General features: G+C 43.3%; 1 protein-coding gene across 1 annotated transcript; it reads left to right on the top strand.

The window, feature by feature from the left end:
• The first annotated feature begins 4,333 nt into the window (after positions 1-4,333).
• PCARE (photoreceptor cilium actin regulator) lies at positions 4,334-15,098 on the top strand. The gene is made up of 2 exons (XM_056357835.1): positions 4,334-8,379; positions 12,447-15,098. Exons 1-2 carry the CDS (start codon positions 4,607-4,609, stop codon positions 12,577-12,579), a joined length of 3,906 nt encoding a protein of 1,301 aa, XP_056213810.1. The 5' UTR covers positions 4,334-4,606; the 3' UTR covers positions 12,580-15,098.
• The last annotated feature ends 9,270 nt before the right edge of the window (positions 15,099-24,368 follow it).

Here is a 24,368-nt window from a genome sequence, read left to right as displayed (position 1 = left end):
CTTTTGGCAGTCACTGTCTTGGCCATTGATTCCCATGGTGGATGTATTAGTTACAACAGACAGCAAGCTTTTACACACCCGTGGATTTCTTAGCAAAGAGAAACTATGACTAAGTGACCAGAATACACACGTGAAAAAGAATAGTCAAAACGGAAATTCACAAAATTACTGCTGACCTCAAGTGGTCATACAAGTTTTTTCAACTCCTTTGGATCATAGGAGTGTACCAACAGCTGTGTGCAGGCAAATCCCCCCAAAACTACTCTCTTTAATTTTCTACTTACATTTCTTCCTCTGTTAATTCATTTTAAAAGTATTTCTTGCTGGAGAAGGAAATGGGTTTCCTACCTGTCTGCAAAAACTGTTTTTTCTTGTCCTGTTGCTGATTAAAACAAAAGGCTTTGGTTTTGCAAAACAGGTTGTTGGAAACATTGAGATCTTATTTATTGTCTCATGCAATCAATCTGAAGCAATTTACTTAGAGATCAGAAAAAGAGAAGGCACAAGCTGAGCTTCAGACAGCCAGTTCTGAAAAGTTCAGCCTTGACCCAGAATCAAAATGAATTTTGTCTTTCACTTGCACCATCATCACCAACAAAGGCTCCATATAGACTCACTGGTTTCATTTCATGCTTTGCAAATAGATTTGCTTCAAACCATGATATTCCTATTCCTTACTATTGTTAACAGGTTTCCACAGGGGAAACAGGGTGAAGCTTTGTAAGTATTTCTGTTAGTGATTGCAGAAAGGAGAGAATCTAGTCCATCTCCCAAAACAGCGTCAGCTCTGCAGGAGAAGCTGAAATAAAAAGCAGTGATTTCTTATTTATTTACTGATATCTAGGACAGCAGCATGAACAGCTCCCTGGTTGTATTCAACTTGCTGATACAAAAGAAGAAAAAGCAGGTTTCTTTCAGAGTAAAATAGATCTGTAAAGTTGTTGTTATCACTTAAGCTCTCCATAATTCCTCAGTGAGCAGAAATTCAGTTTCCCCAGAAGTCATCCACAAATACAAACCTTAAATTTTTAAGGTATGAGCATTTATGCACATTCCCCTTTTAAAATCCACAACCTCTCAAAAGTAATCCCTCATCGTCATTTTTCCTTGTTTCCATAACTTTTAAGCTTATATTACTAGCTTAAAAACTGTATGAAATTTCGGTGTGAAACAAGTGACTCTTCCTTCGTAAGACCCTAAAATCCATCCCATGGTTACGGCATCGGTAACACCTTTGGGCTCTGAGGACCACACATCTCCGTCCAGGTGCAGGCCTTACTCTCGCCTTTTCTAGGGCACTTAACAGTGCCGCTTTTGGACTAGTCTTTGATTTTCATCATCTATTGCACCACATCTGACAGGGTTTGAACATTTAAATTCTTCCCTAGAGGAATACGACGTGACCAGGCAGCTCCCTCAAAATGGGAATGCTGCCAATTTGAACAGTAGGAAGAAAGTACATGAACGGAAGAGCAAAGGAGATTTACACAGAATCCACATGCAAGGGGAAGCCTCCTTTAATCCTTAAGTATTTGATTTTTTGTCCTTTCCTAAGGTCTGTTCCTCCAACACAGCTCTGTGTTCATCTGGGGTACTTGTAAAATCGCTCAAGTCAGAATGTACACATGGAACAACACTTGAGCATCTACTTTGACACGGCCAACTGCTTCCTTTTCAACTTGTGTTCTGCAAACAGTACCATCGTAAACCAAAACACATTACTATAGTAACTGTACTAGGAGCAATATCAACATCTAGCAATCATAAGTTACAGATTACAAATTCATCTAATCCCCTTACACTCAAAAATAATTCCTTGTCATTCTCCTCATTGACATTCTCTTCTACCTAACTTATCCATTTTATCTTCTCTTTTGTTGCACAACCACGAGACAAAGCATTTCCCTTAGCATTTTCCATAAGGTAAAGCATTTGTTTTTTTCTGAAGTGCCTCAGACATGCAAAGCAATATATCAGCTACTTAGTAACAAGAATATTGATGAGAAAAATGAAGTTTCATAAGAGGTTCAAAACAGGCTCATGAAAGTTCCTGCTCTCACACAAAAGCTAAAAAATTTGACACAACATTAAATAGTCATATTGCATGTGCATGCAAACTGCAATTAAAGTTCAGATAAAATAGATACCACGTTAAAATGCATTTTCTATGACCCCAGATCTCTATTTAATAATAAATAAATTGAATATTGGATTATTATTAATATTTAAAATAATAAATGACTACACAATAAATAATCATAAACCACGATTTAGCATTTTTTAAACTACGCATGTATTTCCTGTAAGATGTTAATGCATGGTGAGAAAAACAATTAGACAAAACAAAAGTGACATGACTATAAAATCAAAGGAAAAAGTGAAGAAAACTTCCCAAATACAATGATCAACTCACATAGAGCTGATTGTCAAAATTCCCAGTGCAAACAACGGAACTGTTGGAGCTGCTTTTTGAACCAAAGTCACAAGAGACTTTATAGCACAAATATTAGGTGACGACAAAAAGGTGTCTCTCAACTCCCACTGCAAACAGAGGAAGGGCACTAAGGCTGGCTTCTGTGTGTTTTCCTTGATTTATTGTGGAGGGCTGCATCTTGACCATTAGGATCACTAGGATGAAGCAGCTGCCCAAATCTGCTCCATTTCTCCACTTCAAACACATAAGATACATGCCTAAAAGGGAATGCACACCGTGGTGAGACACAGGAGCAGCTACAGCGTGAGCTACATGACTTGCAAGAAGCAGAGCCAAGGAGTAATTACCTGATGCTTTCCAGAAAAGCACTGAGGAAAATGACTATGCCATCATGTATATTAGGTACAATTAATGTGTTCCAAAAGAATTACTTTAGAGAAAGCACAGTGAGTTTTAAAAATTTTCCTGACAATCACTGTCATGCCTTGTCCCATGCAAAGCAAGGCCATCTTACTCCCCCTGTGGAACAGAAAAAGAGATTTGAACAAAAAGGCTACAGAGAATTAACAACTTCCCATGCAAAGATATTCAGCTATTGCAGTCCAGCACCAAGGAACGAATCATGTAAGCAGTTCTTTAAACTCTGAGAATGTTTTATAGGCTTGGAAGCATGCAAAGATTTTGGGGAATCAGAGGAAATACCCATGACGATGCAGTTTGAAATCACATTGCTAGAAAGAAGCAGTAGGCTTCCAGCCAGTGGTGGAGTTGGCCACTGTTATCGGCAGTCTTTGCGACACTGAGAAGCGGCCACCTTCACTAGAAAAGCTGCATCTGGAAATTAAAAGATTAATCTATTTAGGCCAGTCTGAGTAATGAAGAGGGAAATCATGGTTGATTGCTATTATCACCCTCACCCACATACTGCCCTTTATAAACAAATACTTGGAAAAGATAAATATCTTCTGCTTCATTCAACTCCTACTTCGGCTTCTGCAATTTCTCTTTCAGAGTGTATTATTCTGTTCCGACTTCAGAAGTTATCCAATGAACAGTTTGGGTATTTTTAAAAAAAATTTCTCTATATATTTTTGATTTGTTACCTTTTTTCTTAAGAGTTTTAACCCATAAAGTCTCGCAGTTAAGAGAACTAAGCCCTGGCCAATGTAAAAGAAATAAAGGTAAGCAAGTCACTTTCGTGACTTCAAACTTCATCCCAAGACACTCAGAGGAAGGAAAAAATGAGTTTTCATTTAATTTGGTTTTAATCTGAAATTTTACAGTTTAGATCCACTAGATGCAGACACCATCTTAACAACATACACAAAACTTATTCTACAAATATTGTTATTGTGCAGTTTGGATGTTCAGGTTGGGAAGCTACCTAGAAGAGAAAAAAATAGTTTCAAAATCTTTTTTGGAAGTCTGAGAAGAAAAAAGTAAATGGATTGTGATGGGCAAGTAGGGGAAAATTTTGAAGATCCTCAAGGCAGAAGCCTAACAGACATCTCTAACCCATTTTATTTTGTGTCTTGTACTCTTCAGTGGGTATGTACTTGGTCAAGGTCACATTTCTCTTGGTTAAGGAGAATCTAATGGAATTTATGCACCTGTTCAAACAGTTTCATCTTCCAAATGCAGTCTCCCCCTTTCAATCTCTGAGTTCAACTGTATGCTATTTTTTTGCAACAAGGGAAAAAAGGAGGGACAGGTACCAAGTTCTTTTGCTTCCCAATATAGTGCAGAAAAAAATCTGCCTTTATAAATACAACACGGGTGCTGACTGGCTGGTGCCTGCTTACCCTAATGAGCTTAAAATCTTATTTGTAGTGGACATCTGTCAAGACAGAAGTGAGGCACATAAGTCCTTAATCCATTAGCTCTAAACCCAGCAGAGCGTTCACACTCCCTTTTTTGAATCAAAGACAAAAAACCCGAGTTGGAATGTACAGTGGAACAGTGCACAACTTCAAGAGCAGCTCCTAGGCAGTAAGCACGTGAGATTTCAAGGCAAACAACAATGAAAACTGATGACAAAACTGGAATCATGATGGAAAACTTATGAGAAACCGGCCGGTCTGCAGTTCGGGATGAAACAGTGAGTTTGATTCTTTGCTGTGTTTTCCCTAGTTCATCTGGATTTTTAATAAAAAATAAAGCCAAAGAGAAAGGATGGGCTGCACACCTTCTCACAGTGAGATTGCTAATACTATTGCAAGAAGTGGTCTTAAGGCTTTGAATAAACCCAGAAGTATTTTGCGTATTGATCCAGGAGATAAAGGAATTCCTCTGCTAGTTAAAGGTTCATCTTGCTACAATACTGATGAATTCCACCAATATGGGATCCAGGGGAATGACTATCTGCGAGAAAAGGAGGACAAACTATCAGAACAGGACAAGAGTGATAATTTTCAGTTATCTTCCCAGGCTCATTCAGATCCCCAGATTTCCAGGGAAGACAAGAGAATTGAGAGGACAGCCACAGATGCTGAAATTGTTATGTCTGAACTGATTGAGTCTCAAAAACACATCACTGAGGCCATACAGATCAGAAAGCAAAGCTCTTGTGAATCAGAAGCGTCCGCTTTCATTTGGGATGACAAGAATGAAAGCAATGCAAAGCAAATCCCAAAGAAAGGAAAGAAGCAAAAACCCCATAAGCTGGCAAAGCAACATCGACCTAGCAAAATTAAAGAAAAGTCCATTTTGGCCCTGTGCGAGACAGAGAAAAAAGTAGATTTCCCAGAACTGCTGGTTAAGGCTCATCAGAGTGCATATGCCTACTTAAATCCCAACCTCTCCAAGTATGAAACTATAATCCACATGGCCACCGAGGCTACCCAAACTCAGCTCTTCCTACAGCAGATGGTAAGCTTTCTCGTGCTTCGCTTCGATGAAATCAACCAGCTCTTGGAAGAAATTGCTAATGATGGGGAAAATCTTCTCAAAGATGTAGGTGGGAATCTGGCATGGCCAGCAGAAAAAGGTGATTTGAAGGAGCACCCTGATCTTCTGCAACAACTACTGCAGTACACGGTCAATAAAATGCAGTTGCTGAGCGGGACTCTGGCCTCCCTCACCTCAGATGCCCTGCAGGAGACATGCAGCTACCTGCGGTCTGCTGCAAGTAACTTGGAAGGAAAACTGAAAGCAAAGCAGTGCTTCGATGAGCACCTGCTACGGACAGTAAGGCTGCTCGAAGCCTCAACAGTGGGATCCTCTCAGTCCCATGGTGATGACAGGACTCTGTATTCTGAGGACAGTGGCATTGGCGTGGACAATGAGTCCCTCAAAGAGTTCAGTGCTCTCAGCCAGCACGGAGGACAAGCAAGCTGCGATTCCTGTGGGCATGGACATCTGTCCCAGGAGCACACCAGAAAAGCGGAGCACATGCGTGATGGGAAAGTGTCACCAGGCACAGCTGCATCCCATGACTGTGCACTTGAAAGACATTTTAAAGATATATTTTATTCACCTGTGCGGAGTAGGGAAGGGACTTCTGGTCAGGGTGGAGTACCAGAAGGCATTTCTACCATACACCAATATGCAAGCTTGAGCAAAAGTCATTTCCATAACTCCTTCCACTCTGACTCTACTCAGAAAGGTGAACATTTCAAAATCTGTGAATCAACAGATTTTCCTTCTGATGATGATGTTGACGACGATGAAGAGAGCACCCTGGAGGAAGATGAAGACAATACAAGTTTGTCAGAAATGGGGAAGGATGCTCTGCCAAGGAGGTCCCTGTCTTTGCCTACAGTCACTGATAACACACAGAGGCAGTCCATCAAGAGGACGGAGAACACAGAGACAGAGGAAATTATTATGAAGATGAAAGATGCCATCAGTGAAAAAATCAAGTTCGTCCCAGCTAAATCCAGGCGTAAAGAATGGATAGAGGATGAGAGCGGAAAAGAGGTCCTGGCAACAAGGCCCAGTACGGCAACGGGCAGCCAGAAAACCTTCAGGAAACAACAACGGTCCAGGTCAGAGGAGTCTCTCAGAAGCCAGGCAGAGGACCCGACCCTCCTAGAGCTTCAGAGAACTCAAAAAGAGCTCAGCAAGAGGCTGGAAATGTTTTATGGAAAGGATACAGATAACAATGTGGAACCTTGGAAATCAAGAACAGCACCTTATTTGCAGGATGAGCAATTTACATCTAGGTCCTCTAGCAAACTGAAGGCGTGCCTCTCAAAAAATTTCAGCATCCTGCCTAACCAGGATAAAGTCCCTTCGTTCATGGTTGATCAAAACCCTGCCCATCAACTGGATGAAAAAAAGGGCAGGAAACCTTTAAGAGCTACTAAGCCCACCCAGGAGACATCAGGAGGAAAAGAAAAGGAGCCTCCTGGAGCACAAATGCTCAATGGCAGCAGCTGTGTCTCCCGACAGTCTGTCAAAAAGCTTATTGAAACATTCAGTCCTGCTGATGGTCTTGTAAAAGCCTCACCTTCAGGATCTTTAGGACCAATAAAGTGCATCAGAAAAATTGGGCTTCCAGTCATCCCACCCACCATTCCCTTTCAGGGAGGCCTGGCACCTTTAAATCTTAAGCATCGTATTTCACCAGTAGAAGACACAAACCCTTCAAACACCAGTGGAGTTTCTTCTAGCTTTCCACATGCCTTTCCTCCTGCACCAGCTGCAGAATTAAGCAAGAAAGACACAAAAGAAGAGACTGATGAAGACATTGAGAACCTGCCACCACCACCACCTGAAATGTTAACGGACACTTCTTTAGACTTTTCTGAGTGTGAAGAAACTGCAAGAATAGAGGGAAACTCTTCAGAAGATGCCAAAAAGCCTCCCAAAACAGAATTTCGTGCTACTAAGAGATCACAAGTTTCCCCAAAAATGAAAGCCTCCCTTCAGTCCATTGACTTGTTGCCAAGTAAAAATATCAGCGGCCCCAGTGTCATTTCTAATAAAGGTGTAAGAAATACTGGAGCAGGGGATGAGAAACTGCAGAGGTACCCTCGGGAGCTGAACCCTACCAACGTGCATGTCCCTAGCCCGGAGGAGATACTGGCAACCCAGAGAAAAGAGGCTGAGGATTTGTACAAGCAAACCCATAAAATTATTCCTCTTCAAAATCCCAGTGGGGTTTCAATCCCACACAGCAACAGCTCAGAGAGCAAAGAGCCCAATTCACCTCCAACTTCAGTGCAATACCAGAAGCACGGTTCTGCCGATTCGCTCAGGAGAAACAAAAAAGGCTCAGTGTTTGCCAGGAGGGTCTCCCCAACAAGAACTCCTCCTTCCTCTCCACTAACTGAGAAGCGGCCTTTCAACCCCCCAACACACTACAGACACTCTCTGCAGGCTTTTAGCAGCCCACAAACGAGCTCACCCACCATGCAGAGGAAACCCAGTCCCCCCTCTAGCCCCAGGGTGCCCAGCCCACCCTCACAGAAGAAGCTGCCCTCTCCACCACCTCAGCGAAATCCACTCAGCCCTCCCATGGGGCACAAGCAAAGCTCGCCAACACCACGCCGGTTGCTGGGCTCCCCAGCCTACCGTCAAGATGCCAGCCCCCCTCCATTCCCCACTGCCCCCTCCCCACCAGCCTCCCCATCCTGCTCCTACAAGGGGCTGAGAGCTGGGCTGGAGGCTGGGGACGAGCACCAGCTCTCCTCCTCCAAGAGGACCAGCAATGTCCGTTCAATATTCTGCCCAGCCACCTCTTCCTTATTTGAAGCCAGACCTCCAGCGGTACCCACCAAACCCACTGCAGAGGTGGCCAGCCAGCCTGAAGCTTCACCACTTTCCCAAAAGAGCAGTCTGTTTTTCCAGCAACCTCAAGACCGGACCAGAAAGCTCTCCCTGAGTGCTGCCAATCCTCAGCCATTCGTGAGGAGAAGTTTCTCTGACCGACGACCAGGGGTCCAGTTTCGTCTCCCAGCTCCCGTAATGACTGGCAGCGAACCCGCGCTTCACCAAGCAAGGTAAGAATCTTTCCACTTCAGACCAAGAAAGCAGAAGTAAAGCACTGCGTTGGCTTTCTAAACTCCTGGTGGGAATTTAATGTCGTTAAGAGATTTCCCTGAAAGGTGCCCTGTTCTTGTGCAGAACAGATGGCTGGGCAAAGATAACATGATACTTGGACTAGATCGGTGTAGGTCCCTTCCAACTGAAATATTCTATTGTCCTGCCCCAAACTTCAGTGGACTACTAGTCTGAATAAAGGGAAGAGTTAACTTTCCATGGCTTGCTCAAGCCTTACACTTACACATCCGCTGTGACAGGCACCCCAGGGAAAATTCAGTGTTGGTTTCATGGCACAGAACTCTATTTGTGTGGGGGCTAAGGCCATCCATGTTCAGTTCTTAACAGCTCTGAAGTAACCCTCAAGTTATAAATATCTTTAAACAACCATGAGAAGGTAGGCTTGGACCAAGAGGAAGGGTATCGTTCCTAACATCAGCCTCTAAGCCAGTAAACTGTTCAGCTGAAATCGGTATTATAATGTTTCAAATCATCTGACAAGAATGATGGACAGATAATGTGTAGGCAAGGTTCTGTATGGATGTAATTATAGCTCAAAATGTTGAGCTTCTTGTGTAGGCTTTCAGATCTAGGTGCTGATTTCAAGTCTGATGAGTCCACAGCCCAAGCCCCATTTTGAAAGCGGAAAAAACTCCCACGGCAGTGCAGATTCTTGCTCTGAAAAAATCATTTTAAAGAAATTGAAGCATCAACACATGGCAATGTTTGCAACCACCGGTGGCCATTTTTAAAAAATCTGGGCTTAGCTTTACATTTTCTCTACCATTTAGAAACAATAAAGCGCAAAACCAGCCAGGAAACAGAAATGAGTATTTGGGAATGCTCAAAGATCAGTGTAACAGCCTGGGAGTACCACGTGTTGTTATTCTAGTTCCTTAGCATCTTAGGATGTTTAAGTCCATTAAACTCTAAGCTACGCAAGAGGATTAAAGCCCTCGTCAGGTAACCTTTCCTCACGTGAGGAGTGTTTGTGCTCTTGCTACAGAACAGCTACAGAAATCACAAGAATCATACCCATGAGTAGGGGTTGCAAGACCAACCCTAACAGGACATAAAATTGCCCTTGTAAGTGCACCAGCACTCAGTGTGCTGGAGTACAGGGATGGACGTGCTTGTCCAGGCATTCCCCCACCAAGGACAGAATAAGGACCAAGTTTTCCACACCGGCAGTAGAGGAACGTGCTGAACAAAACATGCAGAAAACACTGGGAAGTACAAACAGTTTTGCATTTCCTAAAGGTCCTGTACATTGTTGCTGGGTTTTCTGTTACGTACTGTGCAAAGTCAGCTTTGTCTACCCCAGTGCCTGCTAGCAAAACTAAATGTTTTCAAAATAAGCTTTATGTCAAACCTTGCAAGACAAAATCCCTGGCAGTTTTATGGATCAATTTTAACAACAGTCTATTATAAATTGTTAATTAATTTATGCTTCAATGGGGTGTATTATCTTTCTGTTGTAGTCTGTCAGAGCATAGTGAGTAATATAAAAAACCCACTGTAAATAAAATCATCCCTTTCATGAAAAAAATTATATATCTCACTGTTATGATATACAGTATTTTGGAAAGACAAAATATATCCTGAGCCAAATTCAGCTTACCATTTATACCAACGGACATCAAAAGTAGTCCTACTGAGTTAGCCCAAATTTATATCAATGTAAGCAAAAGAGAAACGTAGCCCATTAGTTACTGCATGCACCGATTTAAGATGCGGTACGCTACTGTGTGTTTTCTTACACTTAACATAAGCTGCCTGCAGTAAACTTTTACAGACCTTGCACTGAATACAAATACCACAGCAAATGTGTCAGTGGGCAGGGAAGGACCATTTTAGGAATCAGCATGTGCCAAAATCTCTGAGAGCACCTCGCATCACTGCTGGTCATCTCCTCCCACTGAGAACCAGAGTGGTTGCCACAGCTGTGAGCACCACATCCCTGTGCACAGATGCTGACCCCTGCTTTTATAACAGATGTCATAACAGATAAACCACCATGTTCTGATCCATCTTTGTCCTTCAAGTTCATGAAGCAGCTTTGCAATTCATTCAGCTGACAGAACAAAATTTCAAATGTCTCCATAAACCAGATGTTGTATTACCTAAATCTCCTTGTTCTGGCCATGTTTGCATCTGGTCTCAATTCAAAAGCTATTCCACCCAGCTGTCAGTCTCCTTTCCTTCATTCCTTCCCTCACTCTACTTCTGCTCTCCAAATGTAACAATGCCTTTGTTTTGGTCCGGGGGGAGGGGCCTTGTGTGTTATTAGCAGCTTCAAGCACTAATCACAGGAGGAAGGGGGAAGAGTCAAACTTGCAATAGCATCACTCTTTCATAGGTAAAACATGTTGAAAATCAGTGAGTTAAGCCAGTTTCTTTCACGCTCCCAAACTCTGGGATATATCCCCCTACTTTTTCCATGCCCAATTAAAACATCCATTTGCTGAGAAGCAGATTGCTAAAGATAATACAGCAGGAGCTTATACAAGCAGCATGTTCCTCATCAGGCAGCTGAGTTCCCTCTCCCACCCACCCCATTTTAGCAGAAGCAAAAAAAAAAAAAAAAAAAAAAAAAAAAAGGCAGACTCATTTTGCTAGCTAGCACTGCCGGGCATTAAATGTCAGTGCTGTGCGCAGATCTGCGTGTCTCCTGCACACTCACTGCTCCCCTAGAAAGCGAAAGGCATTTGTTTCCCAAGCATGCCTCTCCTGCCCATCCCATGCTGTAAGGAGTATCAGGACTCAAAACATCATTAGCCCTAACTGGAGCTAAAGCTTTTGCATTTAGGCTTAGGGTACCTGGACAAGAGCCTCCGTTTCAGGTTTCAGTGCTCAAGTCAGTACAACTGGTTCTCACTTGGACAGCCTGTGGATCAACAGACTGAGCTAACTTTGCTGGTTTCTAGGTTTGGTCATTTGATAGCAATCAGCAGTTATTGACATCTTATCAGACCTAACGTGTATAATTGCTCTGCTCATAGAAATCCTGTTAATCTGTAATAGGATTTCTGTGCATGCAGTTAAACAAAATAATATTTCATTGCGACTGCTAATCTCCCAAGGTAGAGCAGAGAGAGAAGATTAAACACTATTGCCTGTTCAAGGAGGGCTTGAGAATAGATTAGGTTGACTGAATCACGCCCAAAGCAAGTTGCCCAAGTGAGACCTCCTGCAACTAAGGGATATTTGTATCTGGATTAGTTTCATGACTGGTCATGCATCATGAACCTCTTCATTCAGCAGTTCAAATCATTGAAGTCCTAGCAGTCAGAATAGGAGCATAACAGCTTGCCTGTAGTCGAAAGCTAATTCAGTTTAGCAGTTTATGTCCTTTAAAATACAGTAATAATTGCCAGATAACTCTGGGATATTTCCCCATGTCGAGCTTAAACCACTTGAATTAGTTACAGCAACACAGGGCAGATTTCAGCACAAAAGCTCATGGCGTGAGATATTCCTGACTAGTTCCTCTGCTATAATCAGTCTTGAATCATAAAGTCCCTGTGACCCTGGAGACTGCCAGCGTGACCTCAGGAACATCATTTACACATTCTGTGTCACAGTCCTCCTGTATGGCAGACTGATCCCACCAGAATACCCCCCCCCCACCATCATGCTGGCATACCGAGACACCACTGTAACCACCTTAAGCAGAGGCCTAACGGAGGTAAGGCCTTTCCTCCAGCGGAGTCTGGAACGAGACTTTTCACTTGCAGATAGGAACAGATCTGAGTGAACCCAGATTCACACTGATCCCCTGTTAAATATACAAAATGTTTCCTTGCTTCCCAGGAGAGTTTTGGGAGGGACAGTACAGTGCATTTGCATCACAAGAATAAAATCTGGATGGCGCATATAAAGAGCATGTAGAGAGGAGGAGACAGGGAATGACAATAGTATCGTGCAGCATGGGTTCGAGCTTCATGGGTTAATGTGGTCTAATCAGTGCTGGTTTAAAAAGTCATGATTCATTAGCCCTTTGACTTAAGCATCTTTACTTCTGCAGCTGGGAGGAGAGCCCTAGAAAAGCAAGCGACACTTGGAACAACAGCCCTTGTGTTCCTGAAATCAAGGAGTCCAACAGATCCGCTTCCCACCCCGAACTCTACGTCGTGGGCCAGGGGCTGCAGAGGGAGTAACAGCAGAAGCACCCACGAAGGCAGAGGCATGAGCAAGGCCAGAGGCCCTGGAGGGAGGAAGCACCTTTCCCAGGCCTCCAAAAGGTGGCTTTGTGTTTTTCTCGCAAGGAAACAACACAACAGGATTGCATCTGAAAACACAGACTGGCCCCAAAAAGCTAACAAAATATCAGCAGAGCGGTACCCAGCTGTTTCTCCTTCGGACTGCATTTCATGGTTTAACTCAAAGATCTACACTGAGCAAAAGAAATGCTTTGGAACTGGGCATGTCCGAGGCAAATTGGTTTGAAAAGACAGGACCTGTATCCAAGTCCTTTGTTTCCCTGTTTAGATAGAGGAGTTCAAAAACTATCAGAAATTATCACTATTTGACATGTTATTCATTCAGGAGGCATCACAGTTTCAGTTATGTAAAAAGTGGCTGCTGTGACATTTCCAGGGGGGGAGGTAAAATCCTGAATTAATTGAGTTTTATTGGAAAAACATCAATGGCTTCAGCAAAGCCACATCTTTACACTAGGTATTTATCAATAAATTCCCTCTCAATCAGAGAGGGAATAAGGTCAAACACAAATTATAACAAAATAACCCCTTTTAAAGGAATAAAATTAGGGATCTTACTCCCTCAGAAAGGCTTTGATCTTCTAAATCACCTTTGATTATCACATAATCTCATCACCTCTAGCTTCCAGGGTACAAGGCTTAATCCTGATTAGAGTAGTTTTGTAATAGCCCAATCAAACAACATTGTAAATCCTGAAGCACCTAAGGACATGTATTTTTTTTTTTTTTAAAGAAGAGAATGTTACCATAGAGAATCCTGTTTATATTTTTTCTGATATATGCAGTTTGAGGGGATTTATTGTAATTTCACTGAAAAGTCTAGACAGATTCTTGTAACAAAAACATGAGTTATTTACAGTCAATTAATCCTAGGCTTTTACAGCACCCACTGGAATACAGCTTGAGAATTTACTGGATCTTGCTCATCTAACTAATTTATCATCACAATTGAGATGCAACTTCTAATTAATGCAATTTTAATTAATTTGATTTTATGTGTTTTCACATACAACTTCAGCACAGAACAAGATCCAGGAAAAAAACAAGCAAACTATTTGTAGTCCTATTTTGATAGGAACAGTTTTAATTTTTCCTACAGTTTTCACAGTGGTGGTATCTGGGCACTTCACCTTCACACAGAGTTTTTGACCCTTCCTCCCCACCTTCATGACATGGGAACTAAGGCTCATTTTATGCTGTACAAGGGACGCCTTTGGATACTGAACTCCTGAGATTTAGCCTAGTGCCTTAATCACAACCATCCTTCAATAAATTCTGTGCCATTTTACACCACAGACACAAGGAAACCTTAATTGTTAAGTTTAAGGTGGGTTTGAATATAAAGAATATATAAAGAAACTCAGTGAATAGATGCTGTGGACTGTCAGGGGTTCGTGAGCTTGAGGTGGCAAAGCAGCCATAGCCACAGTGAGCAGCCAGGAGATGTCAACAGAGCCACCTTGTAACCACACAGGCAGATGCACCGTCCCCTATCAAGTTGGAAAATCACCAGGGAGATACTGCAAAGATCATCAGCAGGGCAAACTCTGCAGGCCATCTTCCCCCTCATCAGAAGTGTAGTTCTCTCCCTACTGCATAAAAATACAAATACATTTCTGCATGTGTTTGGGGTTTGTCTGTTCTGCTGGCAGTAACCACCCAGAACGGAAACAAACCAGAAATCTGGCAGCAGAAAACCTGCACTTTGTGTGCCTTAATGTAGCTTTGAAGATGAAAACGTAAGAGTGGGAGGACAGCTTCTGCTCAGCTACTACAATCCTTTTATCTCTTTATGGTTTCATGCTGAAATTCCCAGCACCCATGATGAGTGATAAGAGAAAGCATTTATTTATATCCCCCAAGCACCAAACTCTGTGGTGCAAGAGCTACAGTAGCACGTGGAACAACACTCAGCAATCAAGATGGAAGCCTACTCACATGTGTGTTAGCTGGACATGGAGTCAGCCAAAGCATCTTTCCTCAAAAACCAGACTCCCCTGAAGATGTGGAACACGAGCTGGCACCCTGCCACAGCATCTCTCCCTGCTTTGACTAAGGCCCTGGTCATCAGGAACCTCATTGCAAACACAACCCCACCTGCAGCTGCTGAAGGACTCTGATGCTGCAGCAAACTGAGCCTTGTATTCAAGAAACAGAGCGTCTCCAGGAGTGACTACAAGTTTGTAATGTGGACTCATGACTACATATAGCTAACATTCTCTTTGGTACAGTTAATGTACAGGACTCTTGCAAATAAGGTGTCTACCTTCAATTTGTATTGCAAGCATGAGATTAACTATAGTATGCGGGAAATTATAGTTTGGCTCACCACTTTTTTTTTTAACAAGTTTTTTGGATAAAACTTCCATTTTCATTAATACAACTGTTTTATAAGACTGTACTCAACTTTAAGATTTATTTTTTATTCATGTAAATAAATCACAGGTTTTATATGCAGAGTATGAATTTGATCCCTCTTGCATTCTGTATACAACCAGCTTAAACCTCAGCCCAATGTTACGCTATTGATTCCTTCTTGGTGCACTAACTAGTGCCCTGTGCTATAAAAAGTCCGTTTGCTTCATTCTTCCCCACCCCAGCACAAGCTTGTCTTGTGTTTTACTGGTAAATCAATTAACTGAGGTTGCATTTCCATTAAGCAAGTACACCTTTTTTTTTTAGGCTACAAGATGCAGCCTGGGCACTGACAGAGCAGAGCACAGGGCAGCTGTGCTCCCCCCCCCCCCCAGCCCTGCTCTAAGCTTCAGTGACCTGGCAGTTTGGTACTCAGTTCAGTAGAGGTTCCCAGTACAACCACAGCTAACTTGAGCATGGGGCAGGGGGTTTGTCCCAAGAGTTAGTATCACAGTGCACCCGCTGCAGTGGAGTCTCATGGCAGAGGGGCCGAGGACAGAGCGAAGCAGTATCAGTTTTCAAGCCAGAGCTCCATAGCAGCAAAAGCAGCAGCTAACAGCTCCATGCTGCACTTTACCTGCAGACCTTTAACAAACTGGCAGCTGCCCCTTGCTTCCAGTGACACTGCTCAAACCTCAGACCTTTCAGGGACTTGTCATTTCATACCCTCAGCATCTGAAGACAACTAGAACATCAAAGGACTGCATACACTCCAGTTGCTTAATTTGACTCCAAGAACCAGCTCAGAAATTAGCAGTATGGTTGAGAAGGCTGTGTAAGTTCTCAATAAAACCAGCTTATTACAGGGTTTGCACTGCCACACCTCTTAACATCCAAGGCATTTCATAATCATTGGTAATTATAAGCATTTCAGAATCAACGTCTCCTGAACAGATATCCTGCTAGATTAGCAAATCATTAATCCTTCCACATCAGAAATACTCAGTTCCATTGTCATTACAGCATGTAGAGATGCATGTTGCAGGTATGAACCTCAAGCTGAGATTTTGATCTTCCTGGGCAAGACCCTGATGGTTTCATAACACTTGCAGCATGGATTAGGAGCTCATTTCCATGTTGTCCTGAGGTAAAGGTAAATGTTCATGCATTTTGGATCATGTATGTTGGATCATCTGAAAACTGGGGGCAAAGATCCCAAGTCTGCATTTCTTGCCCACTGCCCGACTGCCCTTTTTGGAAAAATAATGAAAATATTAACGTTGAAAAAAGATGTGCAGATACAGATAGTAAATACTCAGCAGGACAAGGTGATCAAGACCCAGGACCATGTTATCCCTCTGATCCCATTTCCATTCATCTCACATATGCCTGCCCTGCATTTGTCCTGTTCCACCACTGCTAGCGTGAAATTATCTACAGCCCTCACTGCCCCTAGTTGCTCTCCACTTTACTGACATTCTGAACTTCAAAATCTGGCCTCTTACCTCTCATCATCATTATTTTCTCTTTCTTTACTAATATACAACTCCGTGATCACATTAAGTAACCCCATGAGGATTTCTGAAGTTAGATATATAGAGTACACCCTTTATCAAGGTTATTCTGAAGGAGAAAGGGGTGATAAGCCTATCTTACTCCATATGAATCCCTCCTGCTTTAATAAAGTTTTCCTTGAGGCATAGATGACTCGTATAGCAATTAAACAAAAAGCTTTCGATGTTATAGGCTGCCCTTCATTTATTATTACTACTACTGAACCACTGGGTCTTCAGTATATGAACGAGCCAAAGCTGAAGCCCAAGGAAGCTAACAAAGAGCTGTCCCTCCCCACAGCAGTAACTGTAAAGCTCTGAACAAACCTTCCAGCATTCCAGGAGACACACAGAGATATGTAGCAAGGCTGAGATGACTCAACAGGTAAAACCTAAACCAACAAATTCAGTAGCTGCTTGGCTTTTAAATGTGACTCTAAGAAGTCAACCTAATGGGGCAATTTCAGTCTTGCAGCCTTATCCTCTCTTATAACTAATATTCGTTTAATATGTCTTGCATCCAAACTGAAAATTAAACCTGTCGTACAATACAATGGCTTTAATTTGTTATTTCTTAAATGTTTTCCTCCACTTTGAAGCTTTGTGCCTCTTTGCTTGTCAATACAGTTATCGTGGACAATCAGGGCACAAGTCAACACATCTTTCTGGACTTTTTTGAATATTGAGGGTTTTATCAATAACCTGATATCCATGAATATCCTTTGATCTTTGTATTTCAGAGAAACACATGCATATACATACATGCATTAATTATCATGAGACCTGGCATACAAGTAGGTTTCCACAGCACAGTGTTTCACGTGAATAAGCCAGGGAACAGGGAGCATCAGGGATGCCCTTGTGTCACACAGTGGTCTGCAGTTGAGCAGCTACTAAGACACGGGACTCCTGGGAAGCAGTTCCATAATTCTGAGTCTTAGACAAATTTCGTATCAGTCCGCATAGCATGTTAAACAACAGCTGGTAACAGGGTATCTCTAAGGTGCAAGATAAAGAAAAAAAATCTAGAAACCACCGTGGACAATTAGAACAAAATACAATCCTACATTCTTCTATGTTGGAAAACTCAGTGTATCAGAACTATTTATCCTACCAATAACCAAGAGAGGGAGAAAGCACGTACATCTCTGGGCTCTGCTAGCCCAAGCAAGTCAACAATTTCCCATTCCCAGCCAAATAGCTAGATGAAGCTTTTCCACAGAAATAAAGCCACTGGAAACACCACAGCAGTAGAAGCACAGCAGGTATTTGGATGCTCGGTGTATTCCCAGTTCCCTTGGCTGCCCAATGGCTCTGCAGCCTGTCTACTCCCGACACATGACAAAACTTGTAGCTCTTCAGAGGTTGTTTACAAACCAGCAAAAATAGAAAGGCATTTCTTTTAAATAAACAGTGTGGCAATAACTTTAAGAGATTTAATATAGACTCCTTGCAGCCAAAAGGAGACTGGGGCTCGTGTGAGCTTCTCCTTTCGGATTATGCTTCCCAGGAGACTGATGTGCTCCAGAAGTACAAAGCAACAGCGCTGGGGCTGACCACCTCCTACCCACCCCTTTGCCAATGACAAGCCAGTCCTGCTGGAAGGTAAACAGAAAGCTAGCCCAGGGCCCAGTGGATCCAATTATCTCAAGTTTTCCATCTCAAATTTTCGTTTCCTCCTAAATTTGCATAAAACTGAGCCAGGACCCAAGCTATATCTAAATTTAGTTTTGTAAGCCAAGCACTCCCCAGTACTCCGAAGCATTGTCAGGAGGACCATGCATCATCCATGTTTGTTTATTAACATAGTAATAGTTTGTTTATTAACATAGTTTATTAACATGGTAAGTTTGAAGACTAAAAAATGTTTCTGGTATGAAAGAGCAATTGCTTTAAGGAGAGAAAAAAATGCCATCCTTTAAACACTGGGTGTGCAGGTAGATGTAAAGTTTCACTGCCTTTTAAGATGGTGCATTAAAAAGACCTGAGATAATATTGGGGCAGGGAGGGTGGTAAACAGGCAGTTTATCTCCCTAATTTTGTCTCCAAGGAAAACCCAGGAGGAGACATTCACTGTGCTGGTAACTGCAACGCTGTAAGCTCAGGGACCGTTCTTCCCTTGAACGTACTACCCTGCCTGGACTTCACTAAGCCAGCATTAGATCCATAGCTAAGAAAATACACGCAGCCACATAATATAGATATTTTCCTTCAGAAAGCCTAATTAACACATCAGACATGCATTTTTTCTGTACCATCGGAAACTGGCAACCGTGCAGACATTGCTGTCAAAATGTTACAGTTTGCACTGGGGTGTGAAGTGCTTTTCCCTAAGGCAGAGGAATAATGGCAGCTACAAATTAAAATGTAAGTTTAAAAAGATTTAAATGATTACAAAATGAAACTTTTAAATAATTTCTTAGAAGGCAGCATTGTCAATGATTATACAGTCCACCAAGAGTCGGAGCCAAACCCAGAAGCGCTTGTTCCAGCTACGCAGGAATTCATTATGCTGGCAAGCGCTGGCCCACAGCAGTAAATTCTCACACAGCTCTGGGCTGAATGGCACCCAGGCTGGGGTATAAATAGATCTGAGCAACCTTCCTCACCTGTTATTGGCCTCACAGTCAACTCAGCGTTCTGCAAACAAGTTACAAACAACACTACTTGACTGCTGTCCTGGGTAAATGTACATATATATGCCTTTTGAAAAGCAGTGCAACTTTTCCCAGTGAAATAAGTTTCCTCTTCTTACATATACAATTGTCATTGAAGACAGCTATGAGCCAGAAAGGGCTCAGATTGCACATGTGCAAAGCTTTGGGATTTGGGCCAACTTTTCTTTGTTCAGGTCTATTACTAGTACAGAATACATCTAGTTAGAAAACCTTATTCTATACAGAACCTTTTGGGCACATTGTCCCCCAAACACGTAAATAAATTCGTAATGCCAAATAGCAGCAGCAGATGACACAAAGCAGCTGTGGCCAAAGAGGAAGAGGAAGAGAGGGCCAGTGAGGAAAGCATACGGCAGAACAGATTTATTCCTTATTAGAACTGCACTGAGGAAGATTTTAGGCCAAGACTGACTTGGACAAGAGCAATCTATAAGTCTGTGAAAAAAAAACCAGAAAAAATAAAAGGCTCCCTACAGGTGTGAAATGTGAATTGCTCTCAGCCCTGTGCAGGACCAGAAGAGGAGCACACTGTTACCGTTACCTTCAAATGGAGTGTTCCTTGTAGGATCACTGGGGAATGAAACAGCAGAACCTGCCAGTAGCTGCCAGACTGTGCGGTGAGGTGCCACCGCTGCAGGAGTCTGGCCTGCAAGGGCACCTACTAGACCCATCAGGCTGGTTTAGCTGGGGGGCGGCTGTTCCCTGGGCAAACAGGAGCATGTTTTGTTTGCACTGGATGATACTGAAAATAAAAATCTGCCAGAATAATAGAGCAGTCAAAGGACTAGAGATCCTAGTACTGGCACAATTATATTCATCTGAAAGTCATCTTATTAGTATCGCCAATTTCCCTTCTTGACATAATATGTACTACTGTTCGAATATTTGCACTGACAGAAATGTGCCAACCCTGAGCAGTTTTACAGCCCAATTTATTATATACAGTGACAGTATACACAGAGGAGGACTACTGTGTAGAAGTGTTTCCATGCACAGACAGGCAATTTTGTGTATAGATGTCCATACATCAGTAGAGGAAGCAGAAATGGCAACAGTTAAATCACAAGTGATAAGCCTGAGAGCCCGGGCTTAACTGCAGTGCTGGCCACCAGGCACGTGTGCCCTTCCCAGGACCCAGCGGCGGGTACGGACAGACCTGAGCATCCTGCAGCCTTCACCACAGTCTCCAAGGGGGACAGAGCTTTTGCATTCTGCTCTCAAACACAGCAGAAGTGAAACATGCTCAATGACTGTGAAAGCAGCACAGCCTTCATTACCCAGGGCACAGCTATTAGCATGGAGAGAAGCTCTACAAGCTCTTCTACCACAACTGATTCCATTCAAAAACTAGTGGAGGTGCTTTGAAGGATACACAGGGCCACTCTGTTGGCCAAAGATACTGGTTTTTTCAGCTAAAGATACCAGAGCAGAGTGTAGGCTTAAAGGTTCAGGTCAACTCTAATTTTAACTAGAGTGGTTTTCTCACCTCTGCCTGTATCAAAGGCAGTATCAGAGTATCGGGATTCAGTGTCAGCTGTCAGAGATTTGGTAGCAATGCAACCCTTTCATTCCCATCATCACTATTTAACAAGGATGAAAATAGCCACCCCAGTACAGCCCACCTCCCTCAGCCTGAGAGACTCCAGCAGCTGGTTCCCAAGCCCACCTTTCAACTTGGCAAGGGCAAATTCTACCAAAATCGCCTTATTACAGTCCATGACCCAGCTGCCTGTCTGCAAAAGCAGCTCCCTCCAGGTGCATTCTTTAATTCTCTGCTCCACCTCTCACAGCAGCACCACCAGGCAGCACTGACATCATTTACAACAGGAGCCTTCAGCCTCCACGCCACACTTGGGGCCTGTCCTTCCTTCCTTGTCCTCCCTCCCTATTAGCCATTCATTTTTCCATACCGTCCCCATCCCCAAAGTCTTGGCACTGCCAAGCTCATGCATTTATGTTCCTGCAGGGGTTTCTGGTTGCATTTCCACAGGGAGATTCAGGGTCCAGCTATTGCATTTGCACAGCACAAGGGCTGTGAAAAGCAGACAAGCCATGCCAACAGGCATGGGCTTTGATTCTTGGTGAGAAAAAAACGCCCGTTTCAGGAAATGATCGATTTTGCAACTAGATTCAGAGTACATGGCACCGGTGTCTCTGCTCATGCAGCTTCAGAGCTCTAACGCCCCATTGCACAGGGAGGTGACACAAAACCACTCCCTTCCTACCCTGTAGAGGAACATAAGCTTTCTTCCCTCCTTTATGGCAAAAGCCATGTTACCTTTTGCCCCCCACCTTCCCTTGAGAACAACAACTCTTACCTTCAGCAAGCAGGAGGAACCATCTGTGTCAGCCAGGGTCTGTCCTGGGGCTCTGGCAGGACGCAGGGTAAGCGTAAGCCCACATACAAGATCGCCATCCATTTCTTCTGCTATACCAACGTCTGTGGGTTAGCAGCTGCACCGCACATTACACGCAACAATGAAATGATTTAAACTGGCCCTGCCAAGTAGAGCTTGCAGTCTCCTCTGGTGGGACTTCTGTAACAAAATTCAGAAAAATTAAATATCTAAATTCTTACCGGTGTCGGAAGGAGGCCCAACACTGCTCTGCCTTTTGTTTGTATCAGCCAAAAACCTCAGCAGTTTGTTAATAAATTCTGAGAGGTGGACCTGTGCAAATGGGAGGCAAGAGAGCTCACCTAAGCTGAATTAACCCCTCTGCAGACCATCACATGGTCAGCTGGATTTGATCTTACTGAGTAGGCGTGCCCCTTTCATGGGGAAACTGTCAGCTGGAGAGTTAAAAAAATTAAACACCTGGACAGAAAATGGGCCAGCAGGCAATGTTTTACTCTGGTGGACTGTGGGGACCAGTATGCACGAAAGCACCACTTGAGGCCAAAAAAGAGTTAAGAAAGCAGTTCCACTGGTTATTTTTCAAACCCACTTTGCGAGTGCTACAACTAAACATGTAAAACCAGACTCTGGGCAGCCACATATGAAGTGCACAAAAGCTTTTTTTCCTCCCAAATGCAGAAACGTCCCTCCACGTTCCCAAGGGCCCAAGCACAGCCAAAGAGAAAGTAAAACCAAAGAGCTTTTTATTCAGCCCAGCAAAAGCAGCCTGTACAGAGCAGCACTTCCTGGGCTCCAGAGGGAGAGATCTGCAGAGGAGGGAAAAGGAAAGAGCAACTTTGGAGGTCGTGGAAGCAAAATCAAGAGGCTCACTGGAGATGCCAACTGCTTAAAAAGAAATCAAAATTGCATGTTAAAATGGATCTGAGGCAGCAGCAAACTGCAAGTGCTTAATAAAGTGACAGCGTTCAAGATCTGCTATTTACAGTCAGCCACCCTCTAACATCCTCCAGTGTTTCACCCTTAGCGCTGGGGTGCACACAAATATTTTGTGGAGCCCTAGCATGCCTGCAAAACAACTACCAGGCTGCGCCTGTTTCTGGTAAGCTCTTAGAAAAAATTCTCAAGAGGATAAGCTCCACAACGCTCTAGCAGATTTGCAAGGGCTGTGGCTTCCACCAGGCTCTGCAGGATCCCCACAGACACTGGTGTTTCACACCAGCCCCTGGTCCCTGGCCTAACCATGTTCCAGGACTTCACAGAGATGAGTTCCTGAGTGCTCCCTGCTACCAAAAGTCAGGAGTTACAACAGAAAACAAGAGAGAAAAAAAAAAATTAGAAGACTCTGCTAAATAATTTCACCACTTGAGTACTGTACTAAAAAGAAAATGGGACTCCTTAAGGGGTGACCCAATGAAACAATAGTATCTGGCAAGTTGAAGCCCTGCATAGATTTAGCTGTACCAAACAATGCAGCAAATAAATATAAGACCCCAAGAGCCCTAGGATGGGCACATCTCCCCAGAGTATTCTTTGGCCTCCCAGCTTCATGCAAGACCCTTGGACCTGCCAAGAACCTGTCAAGGCTCTTTTAATCTTCCATGGTCCCAGGGTGTTTCATGCCATTATTTTCCCATTTTTCCCTCTCCCCAAAACTTCCATTTTTCTTTCTTTCAAAAAACTGCCACTGTATTGAGGATTATATGAACATAGATCAGGCCGCTTTGTTTACGTGTCTGACTATACAGATGCACCAACATCTGCTGCTTTCAGCCCTTCCTCTCTTTTTCATCCTTTCTCCCCTTGTGCTTTCAAACCTTTGTATGGTGAAGGACTGGCACATCCCTTCCTCACTCTGTTTCCTGAATCTCAGGTTCAGAAGTGTTTTACTGGTTCATATAAGGCAAAGCCTTCACTTCTCAAAAGACAGAATAAAAGACATTTAGAAAATGTATTTTTAAAAACTATACTTTGTCCCACGATGCCTGCCTGCAGTTCCCCTCTCCCCAGTTTCTGTAGGGCACACTCAGCCCACTCACTGCCTGTGTGTCACCCAGCACCCCCTGCAAGGTGGCACAGCCCCCTGCCTCGAGCCCCTCTCCTACACCTCCTCAGGGGTGCCCCAAGGTGCTGGGAGGCAGTCAGATGACACCCGTCACCTCCACACATCAGTCCATTGCACAGGGGAGCACAGGGGACTACAGACAAGATGCATCCCCTGAAATGGGAAGAAAATTTCAGTGCAGCTGGGGAGATTTCTACTGTCATGGGACTAGGGGTCTGAGGATGACCTGGACATCTCAGGTATCTGCCGTTGCACCAGGAGCTATCAGAGACTTGTAAAGGGGCCCCCTTGCAGCTTGGCACCTATAATGTATACTGGCACGTACAGGGAGTTGCACATCCTCTGATAACCCCACTGCATAGCCTCTTGCCTAGGAGGTCCCAGTCACCCCTTGTCTGCTCCCCGAGTCGAGCCATGTAATCTTGTAGCCCCAGTGCTTCCAAACTGCATCTCTTACTTTGTAAGTAAATATATATATGCGCACATCTCTTACTTCTAAGTATGTACAGAAATATATTCTTTTCCTTTTTACAGTTACAAATTACATTTACACACAGGTTTTTATCTTTTTGGTATCTGCAAGCTTCTTAGGGAACATGAGCTTAAGACAGAAAACCTCTGAAAAAGACTTCCTTTTATTTTTTTATTATTTTTTAAAACACTATCTAAAGAAACACTGAATAACTACCTTCCATCCTACTCTTCAAACCAATGGCACTGC

The sequence above is a fragment of the Falco biarmicus genome, chromosome 12, assembly GCF_023638135.1.
Source record: "Falco biarmicus isolate bFalBia1 chromosome 12, bFalBia1.pri, whole genome shotgun sequence".
NCBI lineage: Eukaryota > Metazoa > Chordata > Aves > Falconiformes > Falconidae > Falco > Falco biarmicus.
This window is presented reverse-complemented; position numbering and strand designations above follow the sequence as displayed.

Excerpts from the sequence above, each read along its gene's own strand:
- PCARE (XM_056357835.1), top strand. The coding sequence starts at position 4,607 with ATGGGCTGCACACCTTCTCACAGTGAGATTGCTAATACTATTGCAAGA. Across the intron at positions 8,380-12,446 it reads CCCGCGCTTCACCAAGCAAG|CTGGGAGGAGAGCCCTAGAA; the intron begins GTAAGAATCTTT and ends TTACTTCTGCAG.